The sequence below is a fragment of the Fusarium coffeatum genome, assembly GCF_003316985.1.
Source record: "Fusarium coffeatum strain FIESC_28 chromosome Unknown BRIP53273_contig_60, whole genome shotgun sequence".
In the NCBI taxonomy this organism is placed as follows: Eukaryota; Fungi; Ascomycota; class Sordariomycetes; order Hypocreales; family Nectriaceae; genus Fusarium; species Fusarium coffeatum.
Window position 1 is genome coordinate 1 of NW_022157856.1, and position 21,524 is coordinate 21,524.

General features: G+C 50.5%; 6 protein-coding genes across 6 annotated transcripts; 2 read left to right on the forward strand and 4 right to left on the reverse strand.

Moving 5' to 3' along the window:
* Positions 1–357: 357 nt before the first annotated feature.
* Positions 358–3,450, forward strand: FIESC28_02728 (uncharacterized protein; the record flags this gene model as incomplete). The annotated part of the gene is made up of 1 exon (XM_031156877.1): positions 358–3,450. One exon carries the CDS (start codon positions 358–360, stop codon positions 3,448–3,450), a length of 3,093 nt encoding a protein of 1,030 aa, XP_031019028.1.
* A 582-nt stretch (positions 3,451–4,032) lies between these two features.
* On the reverse strand, positions 4,033–8,870 carry FIESC28_02729 (uncharacterized protein; the record flags this gene model as incomplete). The annotated part of the gene is made up of 4 exons (XM_031156878.1): positions 4,033–4,358; positions 4,411–7,963; positions 8,020–8,428; positions 8,764–8,870. 4 exons carry the CDS (start codon positions 8,868–8,870, stop codon positions 4,033–4,035), a joined length of 4,395 nt encoding a protein of 1,464 aa, XP_031019029.1.
* A 2,861-nt stretch (positions 8,871–11,731) lies between these two features.
* Positions 11,732–12,418, reverse strand: FIESC28_02730 (uncharacterized protein; the record flags this gene model as incomplete). Its single annotated transcript, XM_031156879.1, has 1 exon — positions 11,732–12,418. One exon carries the CDS (start codon positions 12,416–12,418, stop codon positions 11,732–11,734), a length of 687 nt encoding a protein of 228 aa, XP_031019030.1.
* Positions 12,419–12,899: 481 nt separating this feature from the next.
* Positions 12,900–15,566, forward strand: FIESC28_02731 (uncharacterized protein; the record flags this gene model as incomplete). The annotated part of the gene is made up of 3 exons (XM_031156880.1): positions 12,900–13,078; positions 13,168–15,022; positions 15,096–15,566. 3 exons carry the CDS (start codon positions 12,900–12,902, stop codon positions 15,564–15,566), a joined length of 2,505 nt encoding a protein of 834 aa, XP_031019031.1.
* A 265-nt stretch (positions 15,567–15,831) lies between these two features.
* FIESC28_02732 (uncharacterized protein) lies at positions 15,832–16,962 on the reverse strand (the record flags this gene model as incomplete). The annotated part of the gene is made up of 1 exon (XM_031156881.1): positions 15,832–16,962. One exon carries the CDS (start codon positions 16,960–16,962, stop codon positions 15,832–15,834), a length of 1,131 nt encoding a protein of 376 aa, XP_031019032.1.
* Positions 16,963–17,696: 734 nt separating this feature from the next.
* FIESC28_02733 (uncharacterized protein) lies at positions 17,697–19,587 on the reverse strand (the record flags this gene model as incomplete). Its single annotated transcript, XM_031156882.1, has 4 exons — positions 17,697–18,004; positions 18,058–19,089; positions 19,148–19,259; positions 19,327–19,587. 4 exons carry the CDS (start codon positions 19,585–19,587, stop codon positions 17,697–17,699), a joined length of 1,713 nt encoding a protein of 570 aa, XP_031019033.1.
* Positions 19,588–21,524: the final 1,937 nt, after the last annotated feature.

A 21,524-nucleotide genomic window follows, 5' to 3' on the forward strand; every position in this document is an offset into this window, starting at 1 on the left:
GAAAGAGGCAGAAAAAAAAAAAAAAAAAAATTCTAGTACAGCGAAGTCAATGGAAGGCTGCGACTGTATTAGTAAACAGCGGGCACAACTTTCAACATCCACCAAAAATTACACCACCAGGCGAACAAGTTGCGGTTACTTGTCTGCTTGTCATTGACGATACAGAATAGCGCATTTTATTTCAAGCTTCACCCCAAAAAAACAAAGAATCAGAAGGACATCTCCTTCAGTGCGAGGCCGGGGCCAAGACCTAACCCTGCTTTTAAGCCGCTATAACGTTGACGCCCAATTTGCACCTTTTTTTCCTTCTTGGCCGACGAAGAAAAAATCTGTGTTGCAAATAGCACAGATAAAGCGATGAGTGCTATGGGCGAGTATGGAAGCGCTTTGCGCAACGGCCGCTATGCCCAAATTCTACTCTCCAAAGCAGACAGTGTCGAGTCTCAGCAAGCTCCGAGCTCGACCTCCGGTTCCGTATCCGACCCTGCTCCGGTGGCCGGGGCTTTAATCAGGGCCCTCGTCACTCGGTTGGCTTCTTCCGATTCTGGGTCCGACTACACAGCCGAGACAACGGCAGATGTCCCACAGGTTCTATCAGTTGGTCTCGCTGCCTTGAATGCCTTCCTCCAAGTCAATGTCACTGGCCCTGTTCTCCCTGAGTCGGCTGCTCTCAGTTCCCTCTTCACCAAGGAATGGGCTAGTGTTCAATTGAACGACACCAAAAAGTCCCATGCTCATCTCCACAAGACTTGCCTTAGCTATCTCGAGGTTGATGGCGTATCACCATACGCCTATATCCCTCACTTAGAGCTCTTTGCCCTGGCACGATTCATATTTACACAGGAACTTAACCAGGCTACTAATGATATCGTTGAGATTCGTTCCGAAGACCAGCCTCTCAAGTGTAGCCTTGCTTGGACACGACTTCGAGTCGACGTATGGCACTACAAGCTCCTGACACAACCCAGCTTGGGACATGGCTCCAACTTTGCTCGAAGCTCTCAGTGGAGTGACGTGCCTACTCTGGCATCCAAGATTTTGGCTGGCATCGATGGTGTACGAGCACAGATTCTTGGAGAAGAGGTTTGGGCATCGGACAATGATGCCTGGAGTCGCGAAGAAAAGGTGCAGTTCCTTGTAGAAGCAGCGAACAACTACATTCTGCTAGGTCGTGACGATAAAGCCAGAGAAGCTCTCAAGGAGGCATCTCAGACAAGTGGCCTCGAATATGCACTCTCAGGTGCTCTAGGAAAAAGGACCAAGTTTCAAGAAAACAGCATCAGTCAGCTTGTTGTTTTGGCCAAAAGTGGCGCCGAACAACAGGCTGATAGCGTGGAGGAGGAAGCCAAGCCAGATGCTCTCCAGCTGAACGATGATACTCTGCACGAGGAGATCCAGTTCTCAAAGGAGGAGAGTGTAGAAGATAAGAAGGCCTCTCTTCCCGCTGCCTTGGCCGAGCTTTCGCCTGACGACCAACCTCAACTCTCGCCTCTCGACCAGATTATACTTCTAACGGAGGCTACTCTCAAGGATGCTTTCTCACCTATAGATACCTTGACTTCAGCAGAGGTCCTTCCCTATGCTGTGCGAGTTATCGGAGATAAGTCGACTAACTGGCAAATTTATACCCACGCCTTGTTGGTCCGTTCTCGAATCGAGGTGCACCGCAGTCGAACTGTTGAGCGAGGTGTACTTCAGCTCCAAGCTGTGGCGGATCAGGTTCTGACTGACACAACTGCCGAAGCCCAACAGAAGGCCGAGGCAAAAGAGCAGGATACTGAGGCGGATGCTCCAGCCATCCAAGTCACTGCCCCTGATCAAGCTCCCGCGCCACTGCAGAGCAAGCCGACATCTTTCCTCCCTGCTCCAAAAGCTTCAGAATCCGCCCCTGCACACGTGCGTCTTGAATATATTCACGCCATCTGCTCTCCCCCCAGATGGCACCTTGAGTCTGAGCTCGCTTATGCTTGGGCTGGTATTGGTTCTTTGGCCTCTGCTCTCGAGATCTTCAAGCGACTTCGACTGTGGGCCGAAGTCGCTCTCTGTCTCGCCAGTGCTGCTGCTTCCGAAGATGAAGATGGCCGTGGCAGTGGCGGCGAAGAGAAAGCCAAGGGAATCATCCGATGGAGGCTGTTCCATCGCACTGGAGAAACTTCTCCCTCGGATCCCGACGATGAGGATATTGGCGATGACGTGACCCTTCTCAAGGCTGCTGACTTTTCTGGACCTGAACGTGAGCCTTCACCACCGAACGCCCCGCGACTATTCTGTATTCTGGGTGATATTGAGAATGATCCCTCTTACTACGAGCGTGCTTGGGAAATCTCCAAGCATCGTTTCGCTCGAGCTCAAAAGTCGCTTGGCGAATACTACCTGCAGAACAAGGAGTGGGAGAAGGCACGCGAAGCATACAAGAAGGCGACATCTGTTAATCGTCTGAGCCCTGAGATGTGGAGTCGTCTTGGAGATATCAGTCTGCGCCTTGCGCAATTTGGCGATGCTGCTGAGGCATTTAACCGCTCTATTGGGTCTGCGAGCGATACGGCTGGAGGCGAAGATGCCCGAACATGGAGCAATTTGGGAAGTGCCCTTTGGAGTCTGTACTGCGAAGTCGTTGCCGAGGCCAAGAAGAACCCCATCACCACCGATGAAACCCCTGCACCGGTTCCTGCTGAGGATGAAGAGGACGACGTTGCTCTTACCAGCTCTTCCAAGCCCTCAGATCGTGACCCGGCAACTCTTGTGAGCCAGTCCCTCACTGCTTACAAGCGAGGTGCTTCTATCGCTCACGACAACTGGCGAATCTGGGATAATGTGCTCACTTTGGCCTCTCGTGTCCAACCGCCTGCTTTGCCAGACATGATCCTTGCTCTTAAGCACATCATTCGCATCCGCAAGACTGAAGATGCCATCGACGCAGACGTTCTTGGAGCGCTGCTTCAAGATGCGGTTCTTTCTGTGGAGAAAACGTCAAGCTCCGGTGTTTACGATCCTCCTCGTGGAACACCCGAAAGACTACTAATGCGCCTGGTTGAGGAGGAGGTCGTGCCACTCATCACAAAGCGATCGGAGCTCTGGACACTGGTCTCACGACTCCGTGCTTGGAGAAGGGATTACTCTGGTGCAATCGATGCAGCAGAGCGAGCGTGGCGCGCAGTCCTTGGTTCGTCAGGCAGTGGCCTTTTGCCCGGCGCAGCTGCCACTACAGAAGACGAGGCACGAGATTGGACTGTTGATGAGGGTGCATGGACAGTCGTGGTGCAGAGAACCGACGAGCTGGTGTCCGTGTATGAGAACTGGGGCCCCTCCGTCGAGACTATTGGCAGCAAGTGGAAGGGTAAAGCCAGAAGCGCAGTGAGGAGTGTGATGGGCAAGGGCAAGGAACGGTGGGAGGGGAGTGAAGGCTGGAAGGTTTTGGAAAACTTGATGGAAGGCTTGAGGATTTCTTAAGAAGATAGTGAAAAAGAATTGGCTAGGTCATGAGAAACGCACTAGGCATGATAAACAGTAGAACGATAACATAGACAATGAATTACAAAAGGCAATGACTTCAACCACTTGTTACTATATTCCTTAACGGTGTGTCTGGATCGTTGCACATGCTAAGAGGACATCTAACATCAGAAACAACTTCTACGAAAGACCGTCAGGGTGCCCTGATCATAAGAGACGAAATAATTAAGTCACCTTCTGTTGATTTAGGCCACCACTTAGGCTGCTTTATTTTTGTATTGGAGGGTATTTCTTCTGTCACCAACCTAGCATGCGCAGATGATTATGAGGGACTGTTCTGTTGGCAGCGCTGTTTTTAGCATATTTCGCTGCATCCATACCCGATAATTGACCTCCTAACACTACTCCATGATTTCATCAAACATCTCTCGTACCCACAAGTAAGCCATTTTCCCACACTTGATTTTTCAGACTTCTACAGCGAGGCCGTCCACCATTTTTCAAACAAGGAGCACATCGAATAGCCAGGGTGCGGTAGGACTCGAGTTATCTAATCCACCGGTCCAAAGGCAAATGCATCTATTTCTTGCCCTTCTTTCGGCCAGGTACAACCTTAAAGCCGGCGGCCTGCATGCTGGGATCGTCACGAGGGCTGGTAGCAGCAGCGGCGGCGGTGGCAGAGTTGCTGGGACCTCCCTTCTTAGCGACTTCGCTCCAGCCGCCACCGTTTCCTCCCTTGTTATCGGGCTGCTTCTCGACAACTCCGCGTTCAGCAAGCCTCTTGCGGCGGACGAACTCTTCAGCGAAGTGACGGCCGTCCATGGTGGTTGAGTTGGCGTAAACAGCATCAGCGATCAAACTAGTATCGAGAGGTAGAATATCGAGAGCAGACTGGAAGTTGGCGACTGAAGATTATGGTTAGTGCATTCTTGTTGGCTTGTAATACATTTGACTTACTATCAATGGGAGCAGTGATACCCCTAGAAAGCTCCCGGCCAACCCACTTATTGAACTCCTCCGTGGCAGCATTACCAGTATCAGCCTTGCCATTACCCGAAACAACTGGCTTAGACATTGGCTTTGTAGGCGAAGTGATAGGCTTGATGTTGGTGGCGCTGACTGATCGACTTTGGGACGACGGACCGGTAGGAACTTTCACCTTACCACCGGCGCCGACAGTGGCCCAGCCGCTCCCAGGGGGAGGAGCCGTAGCGGCGGCAGCAGCCGCGGCCGCAGCAGACGCAGCGTTAGTCAGAGTGGATTGGCCTGGCTTGCCGGCAAGGTTGGCGTAGCTCTTGGATACGCTGGTAGGTGTACCGGCCTGGGAGCTTGCTTGGCTGGCTTTCTGCTTACGAAGCTCTTCCTCACGTTGAATCTCGGCAAGTGTCTTCTTGCTGGAGGCTGAAGTTGTGGGCGCAGCAGAAGTAGTTTTAGACGGGCCAGGCTTGGACCAAGGGCTACCAGCCGGGGCAGGGGAGCCGTGACCCCAAGTGCTAGTGGCAGGTAGACCGGCGTTAGTAGCAGCGGCTGTCTTCTCGCGCTCCCTAAGTTCTTGCTCGAGGATAGCCTTCCTTTGAGCAGCGGCGGCCTCCTCGGCCTTAGCTGCTTTGCGAGCTTCGGCCTCTTGGATCTCCTTCAGACTGGGGCCCTTGTGAGCCTCAGCTCCGTGATCCTTAGCCCAAGGTGCTAGGGGTGGTGGCTGGGCATTAACGGAAGCACTGTCAGGGGTTCCGGTCTGAGAACGGTTGTACTGTTCAGGGAGATTCGAGCGAGCTCGTTGGGCAGTCGGGGCGGGAAGAGGGGTTCCAGTGGAGGCGGGAGGAGGGAATGGCATCGGCATATCGGGCTCGACCGGCTGAGCAGCGGCCGCAGCAGCAGCAGCCTGGGTTTGCTGGACCTGTTGAGTTAGAGATAAAGCATCCTCAGCTGCCTTCTTCTTGGCGGCTCGCGCAGCTTTGCCAGTCAGAACCGGGGCCTCCGCACGTCGCTCGTCCTCCTCAGGAGCAGCATCATCGGCAGGGGACAGCTCTTCAAATGGCTCCTCCTCGCTACCCTCTGCGGCCTTGGCAGCCTGTTCAGCCTCAATCTGAGCTTGATATTGCTCGAACTCCTGCAGACGTTGCTTGAATCCTTCGGGATCTTGCTCGAGGTTCTCGGTCTCGGGTAGTCCAGCGCGTGCGCCAGTCTCGGCAGCAGGGGCTCCAATGGGTTGAGGAGCACCAGAGCTCTGGAGATTAGCAAGCACCTGACGCTCAGTGTTCGCAAAGCCAGTCAAATCATCATCCCTGAAGGGGTCTCCGTTTCCCGACCCAGAGGGGGCAGATGGCTGGCTGCCTACCGGCCCAGCTCCTTCAAAGAAGCTACCAGAGGGAGGCATAGCGCCGATTGGTTGCTGATGGGTTGGCATTCCGATGGGATTGGGGGACGAAATACTTCCGAAGCTTGGCTGGCTCTGGAGGCTGTGAGCACTAGAGTGGTGCTGCAGCATTTGACCAGGGATAGGGAATTTGTTCATGGCCTGAGCGCGCATCACGTATTCTCGCTGCTGAACCATGAGATACTGCTCTTCCTGTTTGCGTCTCTCCAGGTTGTTCTGTTCCTCAGCAGTCAAGGTACGTCCAAAACTAGGGAACACACCGCTCAGAGGTGGAACCACACCACTGTTCCCCTGAGAAGGGAATGGTCCAGGCTGCGCAGGAGGACCGTGGGGAATGCCGATCTGAGGCACCAAAAAGGGCTCACGCGAATTCCCAATACGCCTGATGAGTTGGCCTAGGGGCTCGAATTCTGGGTCTTCCACTTTCTTGACACGAAGGTCAGGCGTAAAGAAGTTTGCCTTATACCAGTCGTTCATTTCCAGACCAGTGAAGGGGCCTTGAACCTGTCCTTGAGGATCCAAATAAACCCATCTCATACGATCCGGCATAACCATCTGTCGAACTTGTGCAGAAGGGGGCTCGGCGCCACCTTGGCTACCTCCAAAAGGCAAACCACCACCAATAGGAGTGAAAGACTGAGGAGCTGTTGCGGCAGAGGTAGGATGGCTGGAATCACCAGTGGTGAAAACACCTTGAGCTCGCGAGGCGTCACTAGAAGGGAACAGTTCCTCAAAAACTCCACGATTAGGTCGCATTGGGCTCTCGGTGTCGCGGGTTGGAATACCAAAGTTGCTCCGGCCAATAGCACCCAAAGGATTGCTCTGGCGAAGGTCGGGCAGAGAATCAGACAGATTATTGTCATGTTCATGAGTCTGCATCTGTGCCTGCATGGCGGCAGGAAACAGAGAACCCATCTTACTACCACGGCCGATACTTCCAGTCCCAAGGCCACCGGCGCTAGCAGGGCCGAAGACATTGTTGAGGTTTGATAGCCCAGGCGACTGAAGCTCCCCCATAGGACTGAAAAGAGAATTTCCGAACACAGCGCCCAGGTTGGGTCGTTCGCGATCCGGAGTCCCGATAGCAGGACCACCAGGTGCGGGCCAACCTGACAAGGTATTCAGCGAAGGGTAAGCCTTGGCACCCACGCTGGAGGTCTGACTACGATCTCCTCCATCATAACCACCAAAGCCGCGACCAATAGAGCCAAAGTTCGAAGGCGCATCGTGGAGACCCGCGCCATGAGATTTGTCCTCGTTGCCATCGCCGTCGTGGCCATGACGGTCGGCTGGAGGGCTACGGTAGGGATTCGTCTCGGAAGGGCTCAGAGGACCGTCATCGCCATGGCCAGCAAGGCTAAGGCCTGACATGCCAAAATCGGCTGCAGAGCCCTTGATGGGTGTACCCATTGCACCTGCTGGATTATTTTGCAAGCCGGCAGTGTCAGTGTCCGGTGCGCCGCTGAGTACCGCGCTGCCTGATAAAGTTTCGTCTCCGAAAGGATCAGTGTCGGTTCGTGGGCGAGATCGCCAAGATGACTGGTTAAGAGGGCTTTGACCCTCGGCAGCCTTGCCACTCAGGTTATCCGAACTGTCCTTGGGAATTAGATGAGCCAGCCTGCTTCCACTAGCAGCACCGCCAACACGTTTATCACCAACGGCAGGCGAGCCTGTCAGTGCGAAGTTGCCGAATCCTCCTGCACCAGGCGTTGTCTGGTTAGAAGGTGGCCAAATGGAACCAACACCCCCAATACCACCTGTGTTGGAGCGCATCAAATTGCCGAATGGGGGCAGCTTTCCAGGAGCCTCACGGGAAACAGGTTCACCGTCGGATTCGTCGCCTTCAGCGTCCTTGAGGTCGGTTTTGCTACGTGGAAACCAGAGCGGTGGGTCGTCACGGTTGAAGCGGCCAGCAGCAGTGGGAGATGCCAAAGCGCTCCCACCAAACGGGTTCGATTCAATTGTCTCACGTCGTCGTGTACCGGGTCGTGTGGCCGATGAGGGTGAACTGACACCAAAAGTGTTGGAAGTGCCTTGGGATAAAGATGCTTTACGTCCGTTGGCACCACTTTGGTGGGCGTCTTTGTTTTGGGTCGGAGGTTTAAGCGGCGAATTAATATCAGTATTAAAAACCTACTAGTCATTAGTACAAACTTAGAACACCAACAGTAGAGTGGGGACTGTCGCACCTCTCTCTCCTCCATCGACATATCCTGCAATCCCATGGGAGTCGAATCGCCAGAATCATCCCAGCAGGCACCAGGCTCCTGCGGGATATGATTGTCATTAGGTTTGCCCCAGCCTCTGGGAGCATGCCCATTCACTTGTCCAGGATTCCATCCTGGGGCGAGGAGGTGAGACACATCGACGGCCGGTTTTTGTGAGCGGTAAATGTCAATGAGCTCCTCCTTTGTGTATCGCGCGGGGGGCAGCTCGTATGTCGAGTCGGACGCAGTCACAGGACTCTCGGCAGTAGCGGGGGGCTGAACTGCATGATCCGTTGAGGGCGGCGGCTGAGATGATGGCTGGCCGATGGGAGTTGTAGATGACCGACGGAAGGTGAGTGTACCATTAGCGGAACGACCATCTCTTCTAGCCCTGAAGTAATGTTAGTGATGGTTCATTGATGCCGATCAAGTTCAAGTATAGTGGAGAAGAGTGCGTGATAGCCAAGTAGGTGTTGCAACTGATGGACAGTGAGACACTGCACTAGGAGCACCCTGATATAGGCAGGACATAGGTTTCGGCCATATTCTCAGATGACGATCGTCCCTGGTATCCTGAAGCGCCATCCGCGACAAACAACCCAAGGACTGCGAAGCATAGAGTTTCCTGTACACCACACTACACGCGGGGTGACTGGGGAGCACAGTATGCAGCACAACATCCCACCATGATATCAAGTTCAGGTACAGACGCCCAAACAAACTTACCAGTCTCCAGAAGTATTTCCCCTTACATCAATCCTTGCTCCTCTAGCACTGGTGGTGTTCTGACCAGCGGCAGCCGAGGCAAAGCTCGAGGGGAGATTAGTCGGCATATTGAGTACGCTACTACAAAGCTGATGCTAAAGTAATTTCAAAATCGTCGTCTCGAGTACGGAGAATTCGAGCGGACGGGAGAGAGTGTGGAACGTCGTTGTCGTTCGAGGTCAAGGGGCGCAAATGGTCGAATCGGCAGAAGATACAGCTGAGGGACAGTGGCCTTAGGCTGCAATATGGCTAAAGATTGGTTGCTAGGAGCTCTGGAACGAACGCGGAGCAACAAGGTAAAAGCTTTAGGACTGGTCGGGGGACACGAGAGCACAAAACGATGCTTTGTAGCGATAGTCGAGAGACGAAGGCGGCGGGCAAGGCGATATGCGATATCGTAATGATAGTGTTACTAGCTGTGATCGGCGGGGGAGCGCGACGTAATTGTTGAGTGAAATGATGTTTCTTGTTTTTTTCGGAGATCCGACGAGAAGAGTTTCGTGTGATGTTGCGGTGGTGATGTAAACCTTTAAACGGGGAAAGGAAAAAAATCGACTGGAAGGGTTTTGGGTGACGGAGTCGACCTTTCCTAGCAAGATTGGCACTGGGCTTCCGTCCAGGCCACCTCACTGAAAGTCTTGATTAGTGGGGTTATTAGGTATGACCCGTAGTGCTACGCAGCCCGCCCGTCAGAAGAATTGACTGCTAAAAGCATAGGAGACGAAATAATTTAGTCATCTTGCCCGGAGTCTAATCCAGGATTTAGACTGTTTTATTTTGACAACCTGAGCCACCGAGGATAATTCTTCTGTTACCCACCTACCAGCCGACAATTTACCGGCACTTTGACAGATTGAATTTCTGGTTCAGGGCTGAACCTATCCTAAACGAAAATGGGGACGAGATGCAGAAGCCATTGAGACTTGTCCACTTCAGTCTTGATTTTTCTTTCAAGATTCAAAGCCGAGGGTAATCTAGCTAACTATATACCCAGGCTGTTCGCTACCGAGCACTTGGGTCAGGGGGACTCTGTGTTTTTTCCATCAAGGATTGATCAATATCTAATCTCCGTATCGATCTATCAATTAAGGTACCTAGAACGTGGCAAAGACGGGAATTAAGGTAGAGAGGGGTCACGTGTCGTCACACAGTAAGGCACTGTATGACATTCATTCTCGCCTATCTGACCTGGGCCTCTTGCCCAGTCTCATTCACGTCACGTCGCGCTAAATCGCGTCGCGTGCCGAGTACTCCAACCTCATCAGAAAATTGAATTGTAAAACATCCACCAAGACAAATTCGGAATTGTAAGCCACGAATCAAAATGTCGGCCATCAGAGGGCTTGACAGCCTGAATCTTGATACGAATGCACACAGGAAAGCGATTGGTCTCAATAATTTTGTTCCATGCACCTAGTCTGTAGTATTTGGCACTTGACTTCCTTGAACTTATCGAGACAAGTATCAGGAACATAGCGATTGACCGCCAGGGCTTAGGAGACGAAATATTTTAGTCATCTTCTGCCTACTTAGACTATTATTTAGACTCTCTTATTTTGGCACCCTGATCTTGGGAAGACAATTCTTTTGTTACCCAGTAGGCAGGTAATATAGCAGCTCCATAGCTCCGATTGCTTGCGAGGTGATTTATCATTGAGTCTAGTCGAGATCTTCCTTGCTTTTTTCCTTCATTCACACATTTCTTCCTTCTGATCTTTTCGCTTTTCATTATCTAAACATCCATTTCGTAAGGTTATACAGATCTCCGCTGTGGGAAAGTCAAACAACCATCCGATCAAAAGCATTGCAGCAACCTTCCATAGGATCAGATAGACTTTCTGAATTCCTCTCTTGCTTTCTTGTAATTCCGTAGCCATTGCACTCTGCAAGCTCATAAATACTAAGTCCATCAGAACTGACTCAAATACCCGCCCCTGGCCGTAAAGTACCGATGAGACCATTCGCACCTTGTACAGTTAGCTTCCACATCTTCAATCTTAGGAAGAGTATCTCACGCTAAGTGAAACATAGATAATGTACAGCAGATTACAAGCACCCACCATCCACCCCAGTCGATCGTGCTGATGCAGTACTCAAATTCGTCGCTGGATGACTTAGCTTGACCTCGGCACTGGCGGAATGAAATAGACCAGTAGGCCACGTTCATGATCAGGAGGCACCAAGTTGCCATCATCGTTGTCCACGTCAGAACGTAATCTGTGATATCGCGTCTCGAAACGGAGACCTTCAGATAATAGAGAGCATGAATGCTAGAGAACAAGAAAAATGCCTGTTGATTGGAGTGTTAATTCAAAATCTAGGTTTCCCAGTTTCTAGTTGTAATAAAGCTTACCAACATCAAGTTGGACCAAACAAGTGCTCTTGACACTCTTATTCCGCCCACATGTCTACAAGCGCAGATTGTGATCATGATTGCCAAGAAGAACAACATCAAAGATGTGCGAATCACCGTGCCACACAAAAAGGGCGACAGCTGCCGTGGTTCGCTCGACGGCGTGATACGGACATAAGAAGAGAGGCATCCGCAGAAGGGCATGGCGAACTTGGTTTCCTTCAAGGACGCCCTTGAAGTAAACTAAGTTGAGAAGAGGAGAATGCCAAAATGAGCTCAATCGTTTCAAGTGTTTGGGGCGAACGCCCTTTTTCTCCAGTATCGGCCATTTGGAAGATCAACCGAGCGAGCTGGTGGGATGCTCTGGATTGGGCAAATAAACTTGAATGACGAAAGTAACTTTGGTTGCCATGTCCACCTGGGTGCCGTCCGATATGAATGGGTACTTGGGGGGGCGCGAATCATGTTGATTGACCGATATAATTGCGAGGCGCATGAGGAGACGATCATATGGCCGCGCCAGTCCGAAATACAGTAATTGGCAGTGTGATTATTTATGGAGGTGGTGAGGAATTTTCAGATATTGGTAAGAAAATGGGCCTTGAACTTCTTATTCGCCCGGTCTGGTGCTCGCAACATCATTTGATCTCCGAGGATCTCACAAGCAAACTGCTTCTGAGGACCCTTTTCGTCACTCGTGGCTTCTTCCTTGATTGAGACTTCAACTAGGAAGATAGTACCTTCTTTGGGGACGACCTTGACTCCCCTCTTTTTGGTTATAATCTCGAAGACAAACTTGCGGTCTCGGACAACAATTCCTTGGATGCCAACTCGGCCCGGGCAATGGCTTCGCACAACTTTGATAGGAGCACCATGAAACTCAGCGCTCGCCAGCTTTACTGCTGCGCTAGGCCCTCCGGTGAAGATGTCATTTCCAAGCAGCTCTTGAGCATATCCTAGCCACAACTGGCTCAAAGGCTCGTAGATGTGATATTTTTGGCCATCTTTGGGTATATCATGAAGACCTAAATTTCTCTTTTCCCTTGATGATAGCGGCTTGGGCCTTTGCTTCTGCTTCTCTTTCTTGTCTTGGCGAGTCTTTCGGCGTGCGGCGCGGGCATTGATGGTAGCTGGCGGAGGAGAGGTCGGTCGAAGGTGAAGCGGACGGTGTTGTATCTTCTCTGAATAGATGCGATTTGCGCTATCAGGAGAATGCGCTCTGGCCAGCAGATTCTGCGTAGCTTGTTGCGCTGCGCTAGTCATGATCGCCAAGGTGTATGTAGCTCGGGGAGTGGGCGGTCGAGGATGAAGTCAGAAGGTCAAGGTCGGAGAAAAAAAAAAGTGTTTAGTTAGCGGAAAGATGCCGCGATTCTGCAAGTAATTTTCTGGGGAAATGAGACGGCAGTGGGGCCCAAGCTCCTTCCCCCTTCCATCACATGCCGCTTGCTCGGTAGAGTCAAGCCTCGTCTCGCCTTGTCTCCACTTGGCCAATGCCATCTCATCGCGACTCCCGTCGGTTACGAACTCCTAGGATCTTGTTTGTATCTTCTTTGATAGTAGAAGGCGGTAAATGTTTTTGTAATCTTCATCAATCCGAGGCTGCAGCAACTTTCAACGCGGCTTTGTCACTTACTTTGCGATGGTGCTTTCGATATCAAACAGTAACTGATTGTCGATACCTCGGTTCAATCAAGTCTCGGACTCCTACAGTACCTACTACTTGCTTTGACGAGAAACGCCAGCCATGTCGCACAACGAGACCGATGCCGACTCAACGATCAATTCGGCACCTGATCTCCAGATCCTAGGCGATGAAGTCACTCTTCAGCCCAGTGGTTATGTTGAACCGCCCAAGAAGATTCCCGAGGGCAAGGAGGAGGCCTTGATGGACAAGTTTGCCTCATTCCGCTCTGAGCCCTTCCGGTAATGCCCCCCTTGCCTTCGTCATCATAGTCGCTATGAAACGTGCCCATCTATTCTGGCTCTTTTGACGTAGACTGACACCCTGTTAGATTTCTTCGCGAGGTTTCTCTCTACGTGTCCGGTCAAGGATGGCGTGCATATGATAATGTTATCGGTCAACCGGTCTTCTACTCCGGATTCTCGGAGAATATGAAGAACATGGTTCTCTCAGCTCCTCTCCTTCAGCAAAGGATCAGCCGACTTGCTGAGCACCGTGTAGCCGTTGAAGAGCGCGAGGGTATGCTGCCAAGGGACAGTAAAGACTATGGCGCTAAACGTTCTGAACGACTCAACGAGATTGAGTCAGGACTCCAACAGCTTGCAGACAAATGGACTGATGACATGATTTGCAAAATGGAAAGCAAGGCTTTCATTCGTGGTGCTTATTATTTGGCTACCCAGCTGTTGACACGCGCTTACCACCAAGGTATCCATGTCTCCAGCGAAGAGGTCTTGCGACTGCGCAAGGTTGCTGAAGTAGCGGCCCAAAAGAAGCAGAGCATCATCTTCTTGCCTAGTCATCGATCACACGTTGACTACGTCTCCCTCCAGCTCATTTGCTACCGTCTGGGCCTGACATTACCGGTTGTAGTGGCGGGAGACAACTTGAATATACCCGTCTTGGGCGAATTCCTGCAGCACGCCGGTGCCATGTGGATCCGAAGAGCATTCGGCGATGATGTGTTATACACGACACTGGTCCAGTCATATATCGATACGCTTCTCCAAGAAGGTTATAACTTTGAATGCTTCATCGAAGGAGGTCGCTCGCGGACAGGAAAACTACTGCCACCAAAGTTCGGTATCCTTAGTTTCGTCCTCGATAGTATCCTGTCCGGTCGGGTCCAAGATGCCATCATCTGCCCTGTCAGCACCCAGTATGATAAGGTGATAGAGACCGAGGGTTACGTTACGGAACTGCTTGGGATGCCAAAGAAGAAAGAAAACTTGGCCGACTTCTTGAGTGGAGGTTCATCTGTTCTATCGTTACGTTTAGGTCGCGTGGATGTTAGGTTTCATGAGCCTTGGAGCTTACGAGGATTTCTAGATGAGCAGCTATCAAAGCTCCCCAGCATTCCACGTGGACTCGATACCGATCACCAGCGCCCTGAGGTCCGAGCTGTACGTGAGAAGCTTTTGCGGACAATGGGGTATCAGGTGCTGAGCGACATTAACGATGTGTCCGTTGTGATGCCAACAGCTTTGATCGGCACTGTTCTTCTAACACTTCGTGGTCGTGGAGTTGGTAAACAAGAACTGAACCGACGAGTTACATGGCTTACAGAACGAGTACGTGCTAAAGGTGGGCGCGTAGCCCATTTTGGAAACGCACCTCTCACCGATATCATCGAGCGCGGCCTCGAAGTACTTGGTAAAGATCTCATTGGTATGGTCGATGGTCTCGCTGAGCCTACTTACTATGCTGTTGACCGCTTTCAATTGTCATTCTACCGCAATATGACAATTCATCTCTTCATTTACGAAGCGCTTGTCAGTGCTGCTATGTACTCGCGAGTGAAGAGAGGAGGTGGTCCACAGATGCAAGACATGCCATTTCATGAGTTGAGGGAGCAGGTGTTCTTTCTTTCGTCGCTATTCCGTGGCGAGTTTATCTTCTCTAGTGAGGGTCTTGATACCAACTTGGATAGGACTTTGCGAGGTCTGGAAGCAGATAATGTTATTCGAGTGGACCGTGATGCTGACGACAACGCCACTATGGTCGGTCTTGCAGAACAAGAGAGGAAGGCTGGTCGGGAGAATTACGATTTCTACTGCTTCTTAATCTGGCCCTTTGTCGAGGCAACTTGGTTGGCGGCTGTCTCTCTCATGGGACTCACCCCTCCACTTGGGCAGAATGAAGACACTTGGATTGAGCAAAGCAAAACACACAACAGTGCCCAACTGGTAAGTCATAGCCCACACTCCAACACATCAGCCGTCTTGCATATCTTTATGTGCTTACAAAACTTCTCTCTAGCTCGGCAAGACGCTTTACCACCAGGGTGACCTCTCGTACTTTGAGGCTGTCAACAAAGAAACTCTGAAGAACTCATACATGCGCTTCGAGCAAGATCAGATTCTCCACGTGGTAAAATCGAAAGATTCTAAAATTCCTCCACGCGTCCAACTAGATGCCTCCTGGCGAACACCCCGCGATCCACAGACAGGTGCTTTGCTTGCTGAAGGTAAACTATGGGACTTCACCGAAAAGATTGCCAAGTCACGCCGCGAAGGCAAAAATCGCCGCGACGGTGCTACAGTCAGTAGTCGTGTGCTCCGACTTACCGACGAGCTGGGTCGTAAGCTTTGGGAGGAGACAATCGGAGGTGAAAAGAACGGCAAAGGCAGAGTGCCTAGCACTCTAAGTAATGAGGAGAAGGAAGCATTCGGGAAGAGTGTTAGAGAAGGAAAGAAGAAGAGAGAAGGGAGGGCTCGGGCTCATCTGTGAGATTTATCGGCGCGGTTCTGTACAACATGTTTTCAACAAGCGAGTATGCCTTCCTTTTCATTTGCAGCTGGTTGATGAGATCGGCGTCAGTCGTCCTTTTTTGGACTATACCAACACAGTTTATCATAAGCATTTATAGACATACTCAATTGGGCATTGGTCTGCCCTTTATCTATTTCAGTATTTCCAACTGCAACGTTTGAACAGCTCATGCCTGTTCGGGTATTGTTTTTCTCCGTTTTTACTCATTATTCTTGCATCTAATTTAGGCGCTGTTCTGATCCTGGGGCTTCAGGATGATATTGTCTATCAGACGCACGGGCGGTCCTCCGCTGAAGCCTAAGTCCTCACCTTTCTGTGCCTCCTCGACGGGCAACATCTTGATTGCGCCGCTCAAGACTGCTCCACGTGACGGGTCAATCTCATCAATTTCTGTCAAGGTGTCTGGATCCGCGAGAGAGATATAGTCAACCTCGAAGAGAACACGCTCGGTGGGGGACAGCTTTGACTGCCGCGATGCAAAGGCATTGATGACTCTGTGCGCCTCACCAAGGACGGCTTCCCTAGAGCAAGAGCCGGAAGATGTATAAGCGGCGGCGGCAGCGTGCAATGCCTTCGGGAAAACGATAGCGGCAGCTCTTCGTCTCGGGCCAAGGTAGACATTTCTAGAGCTGAGGGCAAGCCCATCTGTATCGCGCTCCGTGGGCTGAACAACCACCTGCAAAGGCAAGACAAAGTCCTTGACCATTCTACGGATGACGACTGTTTGTTGAACATCCTTTTGGCCAAAGTACACTCGCTCGGGCTGAACGATGTTAAAGAGCTTCAGGCACACTGTCGCAACGCCCCGAAAGAAGGTTGGTCTGCTGGCACCTTCCAAAACCTCTCCCACGGGTGTGATGGTAACAAAGCTTCCCTTGCTATCAATCTCCTGGCCTGGAAAGCCACTTGGGTATATCTCCGGTGTTGTCGGCGCAAACACAGCAGAGATGCGACCCAAGTTCCCTCCATCATCTGCGAGCTCTCTATCCAGCGCTGCCAACTTCTTTGAGTCTTCTTCCCAGGTTACAGGATACGACGATAGGTCCTCCTTGATTCCAAACTGCGCAGGGTTTACGTATATGCTCACGACAACATGATGGTTCTCCTTGGCAGCGGCGCGGATCAAAGCAAGATGGCCTTCATGTAGAGCGCCCATGGTAGGGACGAGGCCAACGGAACGGTGGTTAACAACATGGGGGTTTCGCCAGCGACGGACAGATTCAACGGAGCGTAGGACACGAATCGGCGACTTTGGAAGGGTTTCGAGGCGGGAGGAAGTCGAGCAGGCCGATGCCATAGAGCGAACCGAAGTGGTGAAAGGCGAGCGATATCGGACAAAGCGTAGAGGAAGCATTGCGGCGGTATTTCTTGGAGATATTAATGATATGAAAAAAAAAACAAAAGAAGATATTATTCAATTGAAATCAACATATATCATGGCTGATGGGCGCAGCAGCAAGGTTTCGTGATAATTTCTGCCGCGAAGCTTTGGGGACGGTTCGAGACGGATTTCTTGGTGGAGTTGAAGATGCAGGGGTCCGTTTTTCCATAGAGTTTGTTATCAGATTAGATTGAATTCCGACATGTGAAGAAGGTTACCCTGTACCATCGCCATTATTTACCTATGCAGGCCTCTAGACCTTGAGTTTGCAAACAGCTGGATAATGATTGTACTTATTGTTCAAGTTTTAAATAATGCATCGGTTATCTCTAGATTCTACTTAGAATACATTTATAGATGTCTGTGCTGGCGTGGATGTTAGCAGTTTGATACAAACATGAAGTTCTGTCCATACCTCTCATTGAGGTTGAGCCAGGGTTTAGGATCATATTTGGGAGTCAGGGATTTATCACGAACAAAAGCAATAGTATGACCGACCACAAAGAAAGCCAAAATTATTGGGAGAATATTATCTATGTCATTAAATCGTACACGTTTAGGAAAGTATATGTAACCCGGACGCCATTCTATGTGCTGCCGAAAGCGCTGAGCTTGAACTAAGCAATATCCATCATTACCCAAAAGACCCTTTCACATATCCTTATTATCCATGTTTCTATTATAGAAGAGTTAAGAGAATGGGAACTTTAAGCCGCGCCACCAGTAATGTTGGCAAGGTTGAGCTTCTTCCAACGGGTGAGCAGAGTGATCAAGAAGGAGAAACCAACAAAAGCGATGGCCATGGCGAATACGGTGTTCAAGCCGTGCATATAACCGTTGAGCACAATGGGATATGTCTCGTTATCGAACGTCTCACGAAGAGCAGTAGCGCCAGTAAGGATCAGCTGGCCTTTGTCAATTTGAGGAGCGTTCTCGGAGATGTCGAGGAGCATCTGGTTGACAAAAGCAGCCTGGCCGCCAGAGACAATGTAGGCACCACCAAGACCTTGGAAGACTGTATGCTGTTAATGATGTGGTCATAACTGAGGATTGAAGAGAAACACTTACACAGAAGAATACCAGTGGCAGAGGCAAGATCCTTAGGGTCAACGGTACCCTGGACAGCAATCATGGGAATCTGGAAGGCCAAACCCCAGCCAACACCAGCGACAATCTGGTAGCCAATCCACTTTCCAGTCGATGTATCAATATCAAGCAGGTACAAGAGACCGGCACCGACGGTTGCAATAGCGGCACCACCGATGAGGAGAGGTTGATACCAGCCTGTAGCAGTAACAAGAGCACCGCTGATGATAGTAGAGAAGGTAACCGCGAGAATGAGGGGAAGATTGCGAACACCACTGCTCGTAGGAGAAGCATTGTGGATAGACTGGAAGTAGATGGGAATGTAGTAGATGGCCAGGAAGAAAGAACCGGCAAAGATGAAGGCAAAAGCGCTCATGACCCAGACGGTACGGTTCTTGAGGATGCGGACAGGGATCATGGAGCGTTCACCCTGGATGTAGCAGGAGATGGCCCAGACAACAGTGATGGCAACCCAACCGACAAGGAGACCGATGACTACAGAAGAGTCCCAAGCGTGAGCCTGACCACCGTACTGAACAGCCAGAATGTACGAGATGGTAAGACCCATCATCAAGACAATGCCGAGAGGGTCCATCTGGAGAAACTTCTCAAGAAGAGGAGCCTTGACAGGGATGGCAGCACGGGGTGTCTTGAAGAAAAAGAAGATGATGGCAGCAGAGACACCTCCAATTGGAAGGTTGATGTAGAAACACCATCGCCAGGAGACGTGATCAGTAAAGGCACCACCCAAGAGAGGACCGATAACTGAAGCGATACCGTATGCAGCACCGATGATACCAGTAAAGGCAGGTCGCTTCTTGGGAGGAGCAGAGAATCCGATGATAGTATAAGCTCCAGCACCGAGACCTGCACCACCAACACCAGCGATGGCACGGCCAGTGATAAGGGCTTCAGCGTTGGGAGCGGCACCACAGATGACGGAGCCAAGTTCGAAGATGAAAATGGCCACGATGAACGATGTCTTGAGAGGGAAGTACTTGTAGATTTTACCCCCTTTAGTGGTGTTAGTGACAAGCCGGAACCAGAAAAGGTTGAGGGTATCACGACTTACAGGTTGATTGGAAAGCTCCGACAGTCATGAAGAAGGCAGCACCATACCAGCCGACCTTGTCAAGACCCTTGAATTCATCGGTGATCTTAGGAATAGCTGTGGCCACGATAGTCTATTGGTTCGTCGATGTTAGCGTGTCTTGTGTCTATGATAAGGGAGGGAATGGAGGTGTAACGTACCAAGTCAAGGGAGAAAAGGAAGACAGCCATGACTAGGGCGAGAACAATGAAGAACATGTTGATACCAGTTGGGTAGTCATCTTCTTCAGGGGAATCACTGTCACTGTTGCCTTGAACTGTGCCAGCTTCGACATCTTCATCTGTCTGTCCCTCCTCCTTCTTCTTCTCCTGAACATCCTCTCCTCGTAGTGTAGAAGTTGTAGACTCGGGACGATCCGTAGTCGCAGGGACCTCGAGCTTTTTCGCTGATTCGGCCGCCATGATAGCCGATCTTCGCTTCAACTCTGTTGATAAAGTCTGAGTTAAGCTTATATTGGAGCTCTGAGAAAGGGGTATAAAGTATGTATGTGTAAGTGCTCGAGAGCCTCTTTGATGATCTGAATCTGGAACACACTGAATAACAGCGAGGAACGAGTGCCTTTATAATTTGCGAGATACGACAACATGGCTACCCAACATAATTGCTAATCCATCCATATTACTGTATAATCTGACTCCCTATTGTCGCAGGAGTTAAGCTCTACCCGCACATAAAATCCGCCTACATGATACCTACACCTACAGTACCTCTAGGAGTAGGGTATAAGTGCTCTCATTGTCAGCATAACGGGCAAAAGACAAGACCAGCCAATAAACAAGAGGCGGAGTGGCGGACTCCACCTTATGTCCGCCAGCTTTACACCCTTTTCTACAGTTATCTCGTAAGCCAAAGCCGCTACAACTAGACAAGCGCCCACGCTAAAGTGATTTGCTCATTGAGGATCGGTACTTGGTTGCGGACATTGTCCATGCGGCTCACAAGGTGGTAGATCTCTTTGACTGGGAAGTACCGTCTCTGTAAGTACAATGTCTAAGTATTTAGGCCGATATGCAGGTCTGCGGCGTTTGAGGGAAACTGAAACTAGCCATGATAAAGCTTGGTGTTTAGTCCGAATCCTCGGACTAAAGTTGTGGTTTCAATCAGCAAAGAAAGCAATTATCCTAAACTGCATGTTGAGACGACGGAATTATCCTAAACACATGCGGATATGTTTTGTCATGAAAGTTCTGATTGCTGACACCTTTTTGAAATACCTACGGTATAATGGAATCACGTTAAGGCAGTCTAGTAGTGTTTGCCGCATCAGCATGTTAGTTCTGAGACAAGAGACTTACCGTGAGGGTCCTGCATAACGCTTGGCATAACACGTTAAACAACACCAGCTCAACGCTTATTGAAATTTTAACTACCTACCTATCTATGTACACACGTGCAAACGGACCGACAAGATGTCAGAAAATGACGGTCCATGAGTCACTTGACCAGGTAGATCAAAGAGTCGGAGAAGTCAAATTAGCCAAATAAAACGTAATAACAGCATCGACTGGATGTAACCAGTCGAAGACAGAGGGATCTAGATAAATTATACGCCTAGGGCAATTACGTATCAGTGAGATATGGGCTGACGTCCATCGGTACCCCCGGAGTTAAGGCTCACTGGTTCAAACAGTGATACAACAACAGGAACAACACTCAAAAGTAAGACACTTCGGTTTATCTACTGGCTAACAGGCTCGCGTCTGCCCATAATCTCATCTCACGCCGTCAGCATATCTGATGGGGTTCGGTTAAAGCAAACCCTATCGAAGGGTCTAAACGAGACCCGAGGGCATGTTAAGCGACGATCTCCCCCAGGAAGTGGTTGCAGATCTTGGATGAGCTTGTATTGATGTCCCGCTGGTCTTGGCTCTTTGTCAGTAGCCAGACATCGACACTTGCGGTAAGATAAGGAGGAAATATCTTTCCGCGTTGCATATTCACGGTTGGCGGACGAGTGACGGCGGACAAAGCCTGCGGAGTTAGTAAGCGTTGATGAACTTTTGTGACTATTTCAAGACAGAGGGGATGGGACAGTACCTTAGTAGGTAGCTAGGGGTAGGTAAGCGGCTCTGTTAACGTTGGCATGCCAAGCAATGCTGACATATTGACCGCTTTGGAATTATCCAGGGAGGGTTGTTTCTGGTAAAATAAACTGATCTATCCATATCCAGCCATTTGATCCATGGCTATTGGGAACGGCCTTACATCCTCACCATCTCCACGTGGCGTCTTCAAGTCAACCTACAGGATGGCATCAGGATATCAGATGTAATTGGCTGCCGAGAACACAAGAGACGAAACAATTTAAGTCGCTTTATAGAGCTTAGACTAGCATTTA